This window comes from Coenobita brevimanus, chromosome 65, assembly GCF_032717465.1.
Source record: "Coenobita brevimanus isolate Jiangsu-jjx chromosome 65, ASM3271746v2, whole genome shotgun sequence".
Classification (NCBI taxonomy): Eukaryota; Metazoa; Arthropoda; class Malacostraca; order Decapoda; family Coenobitidae; genus Coenobita; species Coenobita brevimanus.
This window is the reverse complement of record NC_137018.1, coordinates 42,614,567-42,629,613: the sequence shown is the minus strand read 5'-3', so window position 1 is coordinate 42,629,613 and position 15,047 is coordinate 42,614,567. Positions and strand designations below refer to the sequence as shown.

The window sequence follows — 15,047 nt, the reverse complement described above, 5'->3', positions numbered from 1 at the left end:
GTACCGTAAATCCTGCAGTAAAATTTTCAACAACCAAACCAAAGGCGTCATTCCCACGTCACTTGAAGTTCAGAGAAGAGCAACCATGCAATAGGGAACAACAAGCGACTATGAATGTCCACAAACCAGTTTGGAATGGTTTTAAAAATGCTTTAGCAAGAGGAATATGTAGCAAAAGACAGTTACGTGTTCGCGGGCCTCTCAGTGGTGAAGTTGCCCTTAAAGCAAGCATATTATGTCTTCCTGGCCCTCTCTCTGGCGAAGATGCCCTTGAACTTCTTTGTCTTGAGCCTGAACTCACTGTATCCGTAGGCATAGATGAACGGATTGGCGATGGAGTTGGCCACGACTGCACAGTACAGAAGAGTGTTGAGCATGTGGAGTAGACACATTCGCTTGTCTTTGTCAGTTGCGTACACCAGGGAGCCCACCACGAAGGGGACGTAGGTGGCCGAGAAGGAGATGATGATGAGGCCCACCGTCTTCACCGCCCGGCACTTCTTGAAGAACAGCACCTTGTCTCTCGTGTTGGTCACCACTCGGTTCAAGTACTTGGACGGGAACCACGAGTGCGTGTCGTGACATTCCTGGTCTGGTTCCCTTTCCTCCTCTGTGCCACCCTCCTCATCAGTTGTGAAAGATAGGCGACGGTCCTTATGTGATTTTCTCAGAGTGGGTTTTTCTTGACTCTGAGTTGTGTTTGGTGTGGTCTGTGTTTTTGTCTTTAATTCTGTTTGTGTTTTGCATGACATGTTTTGTTCGTTTTGTGTCGTTGCCTCGCCCGTTGTCGAAGTTGTGGCTTCGTCTTCACTGATGCTGATTTTCACTTGTCTCTCACCTTCTTTCCTTTTCCATCCAGCTTTATTTTCTTTCTTATTGTCAGAGTTTTTCATTTTTGTCTCATTCTTGTTGGTTTCGTCATTCTCCGTGGCTTGCTGTACCGTCCTTTCATTGTTATCCTCACCAGTCTCACTGTCGCTTTTTACCTCGGTGTATGCTCTGTTGTTGTTACCTACGTTTTCTTCCTTTGTTTTTTCTCCGTTAGAAGAATCATCACCTCCATCATCTGAATGTAAAGGTGGAGAAGAGGTGTCTTGAATTCCATGTTTCGCCTCTTGCCTTTGATCTTTTACAGTACCATGCATAGACTGTGTGTCTTCCTTGCCACATTCCTTTACGTTCTTTGGCGCCTCGACTGCCTTCCCTTCGTCAGAGGTACCGTGAATCAGCTGGGCATGCTCTTTCTTCTCCCCCAGCTCTGGCAGTGTCGCCTTGTACGCCTCCATCTCCAGCTTCCTAGCCCTTTTCCTGGCAGCTTTGTAGGCAGTAATGGAGCAGGATGAACTGATACTGGATTTTGTGGTCTTGTCTGACTTCCCTGACTTGGTTGACATGAAGGAGAGCCTGAAGTTGGAGGTTCTACTGGTGGAGGCCCCGGAGAAGGAACCACCGTAGCGGGCCTTGTGCATCTTGAGGGCCAGCACCAGCAGGACGGAGTACAGGCTCACTATCACCAGGTATGGCACGGCGACCTGGGGTGAGGAGAAGAAGGCTTAGATACTATCGACTGCACAGTGGTCATTAAAGCAGACAGTCCACTTTTGCTAAGTCACGGTTTTCCCACAACCTGACACAACTGTCTGATACATTGTAATAAAGTTCTTCTGTAGGCAAATATGTTAGGGTAAGGAAGACCCTGTTAGGGATGCGAAGAGTCAAAGAGGACAGAGGTACGGTTGAGAAAGAGAGAGAGAGAGAGAGAGAGAGATGCAATAAAATCTACAGGTACAGTATACTAATATTGTCTACAAACTGTGATAGAGACATTCAGTAATGTAAATAGTTATATAGATTTGAAGTAGTGATGATCTGGGGTTGACAAAGTACGATTTTCAAGTTGGGGGAGTAACAAAGCAATGAAATCGTGTTACCAGTAGTTTAACAATTCAGTGGGGTACATGGTACACAAACACATTCTTTAATTCCAAGCATTTGATGACACTTTTAATATTATATTCTTGTGATCTGAGGATTGTCTTCAACTTAAGACTTAATTGGATTTGGCTTTTCGTACTGGAGAAGTTTGATATAGGTAGCCTTCACTGACCCCTTTACTGTAATTGGCTTTGGCTTTTCGTACTGGAGAAGTCTGATATAGGTAGCCTTCATTGACCTCTTTACTGTAAAATGTCTCCCCGGCGAAATCATCTGTTTGGTAGCTAGAGAAGGAAGTATAATTAACCACGTGGAAGGTCGTAAATATACAGTAACCGAATATTCATATGTGTCTGCTTTTTCTTCTGGTGTACCGTATATACTTACGGAGGTGATGAAGAAAACAATAATGAAGTCTAGCGACACGACTTGAGCGAACACACAGCGGCCACACGCCTCCCCCCAGCCGAGGTGCATCCCCATCGCCGGCAGTGTACCTGAGGCGGGACAGTAAACACAATAGCTGGTTTGTTTTCATCTGAGGGAACTGGGCCACTCACTGCTTGCATACTAATTCGTGGTTGTGTGAACTGTGACGGGCCTTATATGTGAAGGAGAACATAGACTCTTTACTGATTGTATTTATCTTCCAGTGTGACTACACTTGACGGTCTGATACGCAGCAGAGGGGCTCGGATCTTTGTTAGGTTAGAACAAACGCATTTTAGCTCACACATTAGATCTTAAACTGAAGATATGAAAATATGAAGCTGCACAAGGAAGAACATCAGTTAAGATTTTACCAGATAAAAGTTTGTCTGAAAAAACATCGTCTGGTGGTAACCTAAATAAAGTGTTGAAGTGCGTCCACTACAGAAGCGTTCGTTATGCAGTCTGATTTTTTAGTTCAAGCTGCACCACTGAAAAGTAGATGAGAATGGTGAGGGCTAAACTGATAAAACATAATAGTGTACATAATAGAGTATTACTGCTGTGTGTAACGTTATTAAAATTTGATAAAAAGAATGATTATACCGATTTTGACATGTCATTTTATCATGTATACCGTTTGCATTATTCATTCTGGCTTGGAATGTCCACCCGGTGTATCTGCAGTGAAACCCAGATGTGAAACTCAAGCCCACCGCCGAGTCTTGAGAAGGCGGGAGTTTTTCAGAGTATTCCAACAGCGAGTGCGTGGAGTGCCGATATTACGACTAAAACGAAACTCGATGAATTAGCACCTCATTACACAGATATGATTTCTCTTGTAATTTCTGCCAGTGACTGATCTGATCTGCTTTTTGTGCATTTTGGTAGCATAGCACAGCACTGAAGACCACCAGTAACGATGATGTTTTCTGGTTAGCATCGTCCCCACAGCACAGTTATACTGGATGGTCCGTAAGTGGCACTTCACCAGAAACTCGCCTGCTGATATGTGATTTGTTCAGGGGACGGCTTAGTGTGCTGGTGTGGTCGTGGGTATGGCAGCGGGAATAGGATATATGATCCGGGCAAGACTTTCTTAACCTTAACGTAAACGTCCCCACAACACATGAGAAATTGCCTGGCTAAGTGGAAGAGGAGAGTTATGTATGGGCCAGCCTGTATATCCCCGCGATGCCAGGACCCACATTGCCCGCTGAGCCTTGCCTCACATCCCAAACCACTGCTTTATCAGTGTAATGATGGAAACGACACTCCTAGGCCGAAACAAATCATCTGGCGGTAGCAATAATAGAACATAAAGTACGTTGTAAGTCCGTCATGTAACCACCGAGCCAAGAAGAGTCGCCTGCTACGCTTGGCGGTAGTCGGTTTCATTTCACCTGACGGAACTGGGCCGCTCCCACAACTGGAATATTAAGTCGTGGTTACATGAAACTCGTGGCGTCTCAGTTATGACATAAGAATTTTTTTTTTTCTGCAGTTCTTTCATTTTACCTAGGCAGAGATATTCCTTCTTTTTCAGCGTATTTTCCGTGTTTGTTGCAGAATAACACGATGCTGTGTCTCTGCATACTTTCCATAGCACCGGCACTTTTTCTTGATTAGCACCATATGTAATGGCGTTCAAGGTGGAGAGATAGCATTCTTACGCTTAGTTAATGTGAACAGAGTATAGCCAAATCGACCCTCCAGTCACATAATACTTGGCCATCAGCTAAGCTGAAAGGTATTAGGAATCTTTGTTTGATTAGTAGATTAGAACAAACACCCGACTACGCTCTCTTTCATGCACCTCATTCCATGTGCAGGAGTTGTGTACTGACCTATGAGGAGAGAGAGGAGCCAGGTGGATGCAATGGCGATGTAGACCCTCTTGGTGGTGACGATGGCGGAGTAGTGGAGGCCGTGACAGATGTAGAGGTACTTGTCCACCGCTATGAGGGTGATGGTGAAGATGGTCTCCTGGCACGCCGTCACTGCCACGGCTACAGGTGTGAAAAAATACGTAATTGCAATACTATCATTGTAGATGTAAAAAAAAATAGGTGATTGCAATAAAAGAATTCAGTTTCATTCACCACCACCATCTCCACCTCCATCATCATCATCATCATCATCATATGATCATCAGCACTATCATCATCATCATAACCATCATCAACATGACTTTTTCCCACCTTAGGCTGGGGTGAGGTGCAAGTACTTGAAATAAATTAGGTAGAAATGTTTGCAGAGTCACCGTTAAGCTGAATAAAATAATTTGGAGATTGCAGGAATGTCACATTGGAACGCCCTTGTAGTGCAGGTGCTAATTAAAAGTCTTGCTATTGTTGCTCCTGCATGGGTTTCAAGGGAGACGTAATAGTGACCTTGGGACACTTAACCAATTCGGGATGCTTTAACCATGTTTTTTTTCTTGTTAGTGTAGGAATTATTGAACACCCTGAATTTCTCTTAAGTATAGGAACTATTAAGCATCTAGTGTAAGGATTAGTGTTCATTAAGTTCCATTCATATTTATTGCTGACTACTTACTCTGAAGTACTGTTGACTGACAACTGTTCAGGCACAAGCTTAAGACACGGTGTTACTGTTGAATCTGTGGGAGTACAAATGTATGCAAGCCCTTGTATTTGACGTCTTGATTGGAGTATAGGATGATGAAAAAAAAAAAAAAAGATCTTTCTGCCTCGGTGGTGAGTACACAAATTAAGAGGAATGTATTCTTACCATTTCCTCTCCTGATAACTGATCTGAAGTTTTGAAGTCACGAATTATGGGCTTGCATACACCTTCGCCCACCCAGTGCCGATAATACGGGCCAAATAATTGATATCTGAAGCTGTCAGTGCCCCTGCATCCACTGGTAAGTCCCAGAAACCGTTCCCAGTCTGAGTAAAATTTCGGTAGCTTAGAGAGAAGAGTGCAGAGAACTGAGTGACGGAGGGAAACCACTGAGGATGTTGTGTATTATACTGACCAATCTGGAGCATACAGGTGTTTTGCTGCCACAGGTCTGACTTGCGTGTGATGTGCAGGAGGAAGGCGATCGCCACGTACAGTCCTATGGCAAGGTCACTCACAGCAAGATTACCTGCAAGTACACACTCAGCTTAGCTTACAGTAGTGAAGGAGATAGTGTTTGTCAGGGAAAATGTTGCGGGCTTCTGTTGAATGTTGGCAGCCTTTTATCAGTAGCACTGATCACCATCGATATCAACCCTCAAATCCCCGCATGATCATTGGAAGAGGTTGATTAGAAGACTGCGTGCAAGTCATCACGTATTTTGCTTTTCCTTCGAGTATTAAGAATCTCTGATCGGATATACAGTTTTTTGGCGTTTTATTGAACTTAGTATGAATGTTCCAAAACTGTGTAATCGCTTTTGGTGGAAAACATAATGGTGAGATCATGTAGTCAGCGTGTGATGGGTCAACAAACCTTGTGCTTGAGATCCGAAATAAGCCGCAGGATATACATGTAGTTGGTTACTGCTCAGTCTTCATCTTCTGTTTTGTATTACGTATATTAACAGGTCAGAGCTCGTACAATGCAGAAAGTGAGGTATCAGACAAGATTGTCTTAAGAAAGCAAACCTTTTAAGACAAAAAATGGTGTTTTGATTATTAGAAATTCAGATAATTGTTCCAAATTACGGTAGTATACTGTATATTAGTCTCTTTAAAATCAAGGAGAGGAACAGGTCTGGAAACAGACTAGTAGGTATGTGAAGCAGTTTACCGAGCTTGTTAGCTTATATGAGTTCGATAGTTTCAAGAATAGCCAGTATAGCTATAGTATGACCGGAGTAAATTGGATTTAATGCTCGAACTAGTGTTTAAAGCACTCGGAACAGCCTTCAGACGATTTTTTTCCTAGGTTTCCAGTGCGGTAATAAACGTTTACCTTTCGTCACAACCTAAAGTTTTGTACCCCCCCCCCTCCTTTTTTTCAGTAGTTTATGATATCATTTGAGTGCAAAATCCAATTCGCTGTTGTTTCATTTGGGCTCCATCGTACCTTTATTAACCTAACCTAACTTAAATTACTCATATGTTAGCAAACGATTATTCAAAATGGCTATGACTCGTTCTGATTGATTATTGATAAAGTTTTAAGATAATCTGTTTTAATTGGGCGTCCAGTGCTCTATTTTAGCTTAACGCCCAAATGAAGTTTAATGTGATGCCCAACTGATTTTTTTTTTTTTTTCTCACAAATGAAATGCCAGTGTACCCAAATGAAATGCGCCAGTTTCGACTGAAGAATTTGGTGAGCTGGGGGTAGGGAGGGGGAGTACCTGTTTTGCTATCTTGTAATCTCCTAAGGTTGGCCCATTTTATGGGTGTCATTGTAGGATTCGTAGCACTTTTTTTTTTTTTCTTTCTTTTGGCAATTTATAATTGCACCTTGATTCTTTTAAGTTATAAAATATATTTAGTTACGACGTCCTTTGCCTTTATCGTACAAGAGGATAAAAAGGTGTAATATGCAAAATAACCGCTGAGGAAGAGATGTTGCCAAGTCTCTTATACCACCTAGAATGGGACCGGTACTGTAGTCATGCTCTTTGGAAACGAAGTACCTGTTATGGGGGAAGCAATCAAATGCATTGATCTTTTATTACATTCTTTGACTAAATTAAGTGAAGGATAATGGATGGTAGGTTAGTATAGGTGGTGTATCTGGGGTGCCTTAGGATCAGATTATATATACTTAAGCATCCTTTTTGTTCTGACACGTTACTGAACTTTTATTGATTTTTTTTTCTTCCAGGTGACTGTAGGTTATGTTAGGTTACATTAGTGTGTTTGGTTACGTTTGTGAAGAATAAATGTGATCATTCTGGGAAGAAAAATATTGCCACGGTAGCGCTGGTTGCTGAAATGACTTACCACTGGGAAATGTATAAAGTCCCTGGTCTGTGATGTACAAGGAAGGCTACTTGATTTTAGAGTGGCATTATGTGAGCAAGAAATCCCAACCACCCCATTGATTCGATCCCTTACGGCTGCAAAGTCCTGACCTATGAAGTAAAAGGATGGCTTCTTGTGGTGTGAGTCCCTGAGGATCTTGACGGTGCGGATGATGACGCCCAGGTTGATGAGGACCGTGATGAAGCCCAGCACCAGCATGGCGATCATCAGGGCCAGCGACATACGGCCATCACAGTAGTCTGCACCAGGGGAATTGGTGGTGAATGAAGGCTTAATGGAAACGTGAGTGGAAAATACGAAACTGAAGGTGAAAAATGGGGAAGTAAGTAAAAATGGGAAAATTATGAACGCAAACATGGGAGGGATGATGAAATGGAAACTTGGGGAATGAAATACTGAGTGGATGAGAGTGAGAGAAACTTGAGGTGAGTAGAGAAGTGGAAATGACTGAAAATGTGAAACTGGGGGAAGAAAATAGCAAAGTAAGTAAACGTGTGATATTTGAGTGAAGGTAAGAACAGGGGAATGAAGAAATGGGAAACTGAAGAATGAAATTTTTTGAGTTGGCGGGATGGGATGAAAAAAGGACTACATGAGAATTTAGTGGTGGAGTGAGTTAATGAGAAGGAAGTTAATGACGAGATGGAAAATGGATAGAATACGAGTTAAATGATGAAGTGGGGGTTTGAGAAGGAAATAAATGATGGCGCCGAGGTTGATGAAGACAGCAGCATACGACCATCTGCAGGAGAGGAAAGGAAGCTCAGGGAAATGAGAAGGAAGCAGAAAATTTTGGGAGTGAGAAGGAAAAGAAAAAAAAAAGTGAAGAAGTGAAAAAATGCGAAACTGGGGAATGACAAGATATGGAAAAGTGAGAAGCGGCAGGAAAGTGAATACAGTAATTGAGGAAATGAAATGACAGTGGTGAAATGAGGAAATGATATGACTGGTAAAGTGAGGGAATGAGATGACAGTGGTAAAGTGAAGGAATGAGGACTGGTAAAGTGAGGGAATAAGAGAGTTAATAGTAGCCCAGTAGTAGTAGGGTAACCCCGGTCTGCCTGCCCAAATCCCCTCAACCGTAGGCAAGTAATCACCCCTGCAGGACCGTCCCATACGATGAACCGATGTCCTCTTGCGGTAGACAGCGTCTCGCTACACCGAGGCGCGGGGGAAAGTGTGGAGGTTTGGTTCCTGGATGGACCACACTTTTGCGTCCTTCCACCTAGTTAATAGGGGCATTTTAGCAGGCTCCACAGTACCTCGTTATCTGGTTATATGGTTACCACCCAGCGTTGTAAATGGTTTTCTGAGTTGCAGGAAACCATTTGGCTTGTCGCATAGTGTAGAGCCACTTGAAGTTGAAAGAAGAACAGTAAGAAGTGCCAGGAAGGAAAAAAGGAAACAGGAAGGGAGGAGGGGAGACAAATAAAATGATAAAAGTGAAGCAAGAAGTAGGCAGCTCTACATCAAGTGTGTGGATGGTGGTCGCCACCACCCACCACGAAGAGGGCATTGGTATAGTGAGGGAATGAGACGGCACAGTGGTTAAGTGAGGGAATACGAAGAAAGTGGTAAAGTGAAGGAGTAAGACGAGTATGGTACAGTAAGGGAATGAGCAGTCAGTGTAAGGTGAATGAGCAGAGAATGGACTAGTGAAGGAATAACTTTATAAGAGTATGGTATACTGTTAAGTATGGAAATGGAAAGGGAAGACATTCGGCATCTTCCTTCCCCCCCAAAAAAAAAAAAAAAAAAATGAAGATGTAAATAAGAGGGTACTGTTATTCGTCCACCTTAACTTGGCGGAGATCTGCGTTCTTAAGCAGCTGTTTCCCGTAGCCCAGTGTTTAAGACAGTAGTACTGTACGGTTCATTCTGGTAACCTTTCCATACCACATTCTCGTGACTCACGCCATACTCTAGTGTTAATCCCCTGTTACAACTGGTCATTCAAGATAGAGATGGGAACTTTAAGCCATGTTAAAGTGGACCGAGTATAGTGAAGACGCTTTTAATGAACACCAGTGAAAAATAAACAGACAGAGGCAAGGACGGGCAGTCAATGAAGTGAGAACCAGTACAGTTGTTGAAGTGCTCGGAGAAAAACTATGAAAAATGGAAAATGGCTTAGAGCACAGACAAAGAAAATCAAGTAAAGATGATAGTTCATTACTAAAACTGCTTAATAGTCAGTTGATTAGTATTTTTTTATATTGGTGAATCACAATGCATTACAGCAATTAAAAATATGTAAATTATCAAATTGCAGACATCAAGAAGGTGGCGATACTGGATGATGAATAATTAACTGAAATGGGATTTTTATGACAAAAATAGTAATTATAAAATTAGCAGAAAAGGATTTCAGTCACTCATTTTAAGATCAACAGTAAATAAGTTAAGCCAGTTTTTAAAATGAACATATAGTGAATTTGGGCACACATTCCAAAACCAACATAAAATTAAATGTGGCACACATTTCTTACTCTCCGTGTGGTATAGTATGCGAGAACTGTCGTCGCTGCTGCAGATACCCGGGCCGCTGTCGTCCACCTCCACCAACACGCCAGTCTCCCCTCCAGCACCGTCGTCCTCTATCGGCACGCTTTCCATTTCGTTTTCTTTGGGACCGACTTTTGAGAATTACCTTTTGCTTTATCTAATGTGGCGGTATGTTCCCGGAGAGTTTATTGGTGGTTTTTTCTCGGTCCCTCCATTACGGTCACCTTTGCGCCCGCTAATGTGGTGGTATTTTATTTACTGTTGACGTTTTCTTTCTCTAATATGACGGTATTTTCCCAGACTGTAGAGGGTATTCCTTGTCCCTTCTGCTCCTTCCTATGTTTAATGTGGCGTTATTCAGGGAGTTGATTAGTTATTTCTTGGTCCCAGCTTCATAATCATCTTTCCTTTGCTGTGTCAAGTGTAGCAGTATTTTTCTAGAAAGTGGAGTGGTTATAGTATCTCGTTTCCGCCGTAGTTGCGATAACCTTTGCGTGGTTTGTTTCTGTATTTTGCTAAAGTTCAAGTTATTTTTCGGTCCCGACTTCTTTATTATCACGGTTAGCTGTGGCTGGTGTGGGCCGGTGTAGCGTTATGATCTGTCCCCCTGTCCGCCCCCTACGGCGCATGCGCGGAAGTTGCCAGAGGCCGCCACAAAAAAGCCATTTGTCCTCTGATCTCTGTAGGGGTAACATGATCGGAGCCTCTCGCCCTTTGTTTACAAACGGCAAATGGTCATTCCGGCTTCTCGTATCATTCGTCTCAAAGCTTTCTCGGGTAGTTTCCGCCCTTAAATTAAATTAGGTTAGGCGGAAAGCGGTAAAAATTCGAATTTCTAAGGTATGAATGAGTTAGGTTGGATAAACATAGTTATAATTAATCATCTGGGGACGAGTTATCTAATCTGTTAGGCGTGAGGATTGCCTTAGCTTTTTATCTTTACAGGAATGAGTCAAGCTTTTACTGTCCCGTGTATTAAACCATTTTTATCATACATATCCTTGAAATTATAAATAGTTTTGGCACACACTACCTCATTCTGTTGTGCATTCCACTGATCAATTGTCCTATTAGGAAACTGAACTTCCTTACATCTTTATCACCTCTCTTCTTATGCTGTATTGTGCAATGTCCTCTTGCTGATGCTTCACACATATGATATATATTCATTTATGTCTATTTTCTGTTCCCCTGATATGCATTTATATAGCATAATCATGTCTCCTCCTCCTCTCCTGCAGCATTGGTAAATTCAATCTTTCCAGTCTTTCTCAGTAACTTACTGTAAATCCCTTAAGCTTGGTACCCATCTTGTAGTGGCACGTTGTACTTTTTCAATCTTATCTGTGTTTTTTGAGATGAGGATTCCAGACTACTGTGATGCATACTCCAGAGTTGGTCTGATGAATGATATTATCTTCCTCAGCATATCTTCATTTATATATGTGAATGCTATTCTCATATTAGCAAGCAATGTATACATGTTTCGTACCTTCTCACTGATGTGATCATCAGGAGATAGTCTGTTACTGATAATTACTCCTAGGTCCTTCTCCTTTTCTGATATGTGTAGGGTTGATCTTCCTAACTTATAATACCAATCTGGTCTTTTCTCACTTTTACCAAATGTTATTACATGACACTTATCCACATTAAATTCCATTTGCCATTTATTGCTCCATTCATGAAGCTTGTTCAATTCCTCTTGCAGCTCTTTGCAAGAATCTATGTTAGTAATTTTCTTTTGAATTTTTGCATCATCTGCAAACATATTTAGAAAGCTTCCTCTCTGCGTTATATATTCACTTTAATACTCACCCAACCCCTTTTAAATGCCATAGAGTCAATAAGTGGCTTTTCCTTTTCCTTTTTTCTTAAAATCTAAATAGATAACTGTCCACCCATCCTTCTCTTTTCTGTAGTGTTTCTCTAACTTTGTCATAATTGCTTAGAAGATTAGTAACACATGATTTTCCCTTCCTAAAACCGAACTGCCTCTCTTTTATCATACCATGTTCTAGATGTTTTACAACACTGGTCAGTGATACTGGTCTGTAGCTGAGTAGTTCTCACTGTGTTAAATTTGACTAGTGTACAGGTATTTGTAGACCTCACAGGTGGTTAAGAGGGATGAGTAAAGGACTCATGAATGGAATGGAATGAAATGGAATGGAATAATTAAAAAAAAAAAAAAAAAAAGTGAGCACCAAGCCACTCAATGACTAAGTTTCCCCCGGCGGAGGGGGGGAGGGATAGAATACCTCCTCAGTATCCCTGCTTGTCGTAAAAACCGTCTAAAAGGGGCACTTTAATCTTCATCCTTCCTCTTTTCCCCCTCTGCTTCTTGTACTTTATCTGTCCCACCTCTCTGCCTTATATTTTCACTTTAATACCCACCCAACTCCTATTGTAGTGCCATATAGTCATTGAGTGGCTTGGTGCTCACTTTCCTTTTTTTTTTTTTTTTTTTTTTTTTTTTAATAATCCATTCCATTCAATGACTAAGTTATATGGCACTAACTTGGGTGGGTATTGAAAATATATGGCAGAGAGGTGGAACAGATAAAGTACAAGAAGCAGAGGGGAAAAGAGGAAGGATTTTAGTGGGCTTTTACGACAAACAGGGATACTGAGGAAGTATTCTATCCCCCCCTCCCCGAGGGAAAAGATTCGTGAGATAACCGTGACTGGGAGCTGGCTTAGTTTCCATTGATAGTACCCCTCTGGGGAGGGGGGACAGAATACTTCCAAAGTATCCCTGCTTGTGGCAAAAGGGGCACTTTAATCTTCATCCTTCCCCTCTTCCCACTCTGCTCCTGTACTTTATCTGTCTTACCTGTCTGCCTTACATTTTCACTTTAATACCCACCAAACCCTCTTCCATTATAGTGCCATGTAGTCATTGTTATAGCTTGGTACTGGCGCTTATTATTCACCTCCTCTTGTACTTCATGTGTCTTATCTCTCAGCCTTATATTTTCACTTTAATAACCACCCAACCCCCTTCCACCTCAGTGCCATATTTTCATTGGCTTGGTGCTAACTTTTGCTTTTTTTTTATTTTTTTATTACTGTGTTCAATGCATTTCTACTGATAGTACAGTATATAAATATATCCTGAGCTACTGGACACGACAGGGTTTATGTTACTGCACATGTGTGCAGATTTAAATAAACGATTGGTATTAAAATATGCCAATCAGTGATGTGTAGTAATGTATCCAATGTGCTGAATAACCTAACTTAGGATTTTTTTTTTCCCATAACAACTAGTATCTGAAGTGATCTCAGTAACGTAACTGATAAGGGGTTTTACTTTATCCTTATCCATTGAATCAGTAGCAGTGCTGTAACAGTGTGAACAGGAAACTTCACTAAGCATACCCTACTGGAGTGCATACTGTTTTCATAGTATTTGGAGTTAAAAGTACTTTTCCATAAATGAAATTTAGAGGCTAATTTTTATTTCACATTGACTGAACTTGAACTATACTGGACTAGCCTAACACTCTTATGTGAGATTTCTGAAAACTAAAGGAGATGTAGATTTCTCAAACTAAAGGGATTGGATTGGATAAATGGAAAAAAAAGGAAAAGGAAAAGCCACTTATTGACTCTATGGCATTTAAAAGGGGGTTGGGTGAGTATTAAAGTGAATATATAACGCAGAGAGGAAGCTTTCTAAATATGTTTGCAGATGATGCAAAAATTCAAAAGAAAATTACTAACATAGATTCTTGCAAAGAGCTGCAAGAGGAATTGAACAAGCTTCATGAATGGAGCAATAAATGGCAAATGGAATTTAATGTGGATAAGTGTCATGTAATAACATTTGGTAAAAGTGAGAAAAGACCAGATTGGTATTATAAGTTAGGAAGATCAACCCTACACATATCAGAAAAGGAGAAGGACCTAGGAGTAATTATCAGTAACAGACTATCTCCTGATGATCACATCAGTGAGAAGGTACGAAAACATGTATACATTGCTTGCTAATATGAGAATAGCATTCACATATATAAATGAAGATATGCTGAGGAAGATAATATCATTCATCAGACCAACTCTGGAGTATGCATCACAGTAGTCTGGAATCCTCATCTCAAAAAACACAGATAAGATTGAAAAAGTACAACGTGCCACTACAAGATGGGTACCAAGCTTAAGGGATTTACAGTAAGTTACTGAGAAAGACTGGAAAGATTGAATTTACCAATGCTGCAGGAGAGGAGGAGGAGACATGATTATGCTATATAAATGCATATCAGGGGAACAGAAAATAGACATAAATGAATATATATCATATGTGTGAAGCATCAGCAAGAGGACATTGCACAATACAGCATAAGAAGAGGTGATAAAGATGTAAGGAAGTTCAGTTTCCCTAATAGGACAATTGATCAGTGGAATGCACAACAGAATGAGGTAGTGTGTGCCAAAACTATTTATAATTTCAAGGATATGTATGATAAAATGGTTTAATACACGGGACAGTACAAGCTTGACTCATTCCTGTAAAGATACAAAGCTAAGGCAATCCTCACGCCTAACAGATTAGATAACTCGTCCCCAGATGATTAATTATAACTGTGTTTATCCAACCTAACCCATTCATACCTTAGAAATTCGAATTTTTACCGCTTTCCGCCTAACCTAATTTAATTTAAGGGCGGAAACTACCCGAGAAAGCTTTGAGACGAATGATACGAGAAGCCGGAATGACCATTTGCCGTTTGTTAACAAAGGGCGAGAGGCTCCGATCATGTTACCCCTACAGAGATCAGAGGACAAATGGCTTTTTTGTGGCGGCCTCTGGCAACTTCCGCGCATGCGCCGTAGGGGGCGGACAGGGGGACAGATCATAACGCTACACCGGTGTTGTTTGGAAGAGTGTTGTGGTTCTGCTCTATTCATACTTTAAGCATACCGGGTAGCTTTTGAGTGTCCTTATATTCTGACGGGTGTTTTCATCACTTCATCAACGAAACTTCAGTCTGTTAATGGCTAGGTATTTTCCTTGTCAGTGTAGATTCGATATTTGGAATAGTTTGTTATAGATTTGTTGTATTTATTTATTAGATGTGTTTTCATTACCTGCCCATCTCCTACATTAAACGAAATTCGGTTTAGTTATTAGTTGGGTGCTTTCCCTATCACTGTAAGTTGATTTGATGTTTTTTTTGTTTTTTTCCCCCACGCTGCATGATACTTTTATT

At 41.2% G+C, this 15,047-nt stretch overlaps 1 protein-coding gene across 1 annotated transcript; it reads right to left on the bottom strand.

Moving 5' to 3' along the window:
- Positions 1 to 233: 233 nt before the first annotated feature.
- Positions 234 to 9,942, bottom strand: LOC145404988 (uncharacterized). Its single transcript, XM_080276490.1, has 7 exons — positions 9,816 to 9,942; positions 7,416 to 7,565; positions 5,369 to 5,482; positions 4,212 to 4,373; positions 2,323 to 2,432; positions 1,139 to 1,532; positions 234 to 730 (listed from the first exon to the last, which is right to left on the bottom strand). The coding sequence occupies exons 1-7, from the start codon at positions 9,940 to 9,942 to the stop codon at positions 234 to 236; spliced, it is 1,554 nt and encodes a 517-aa protein (XP_080132616.1).
- Between the last annotated feature and the right edge of the window lie 5,105 nt (positions 9,943 to 15,047).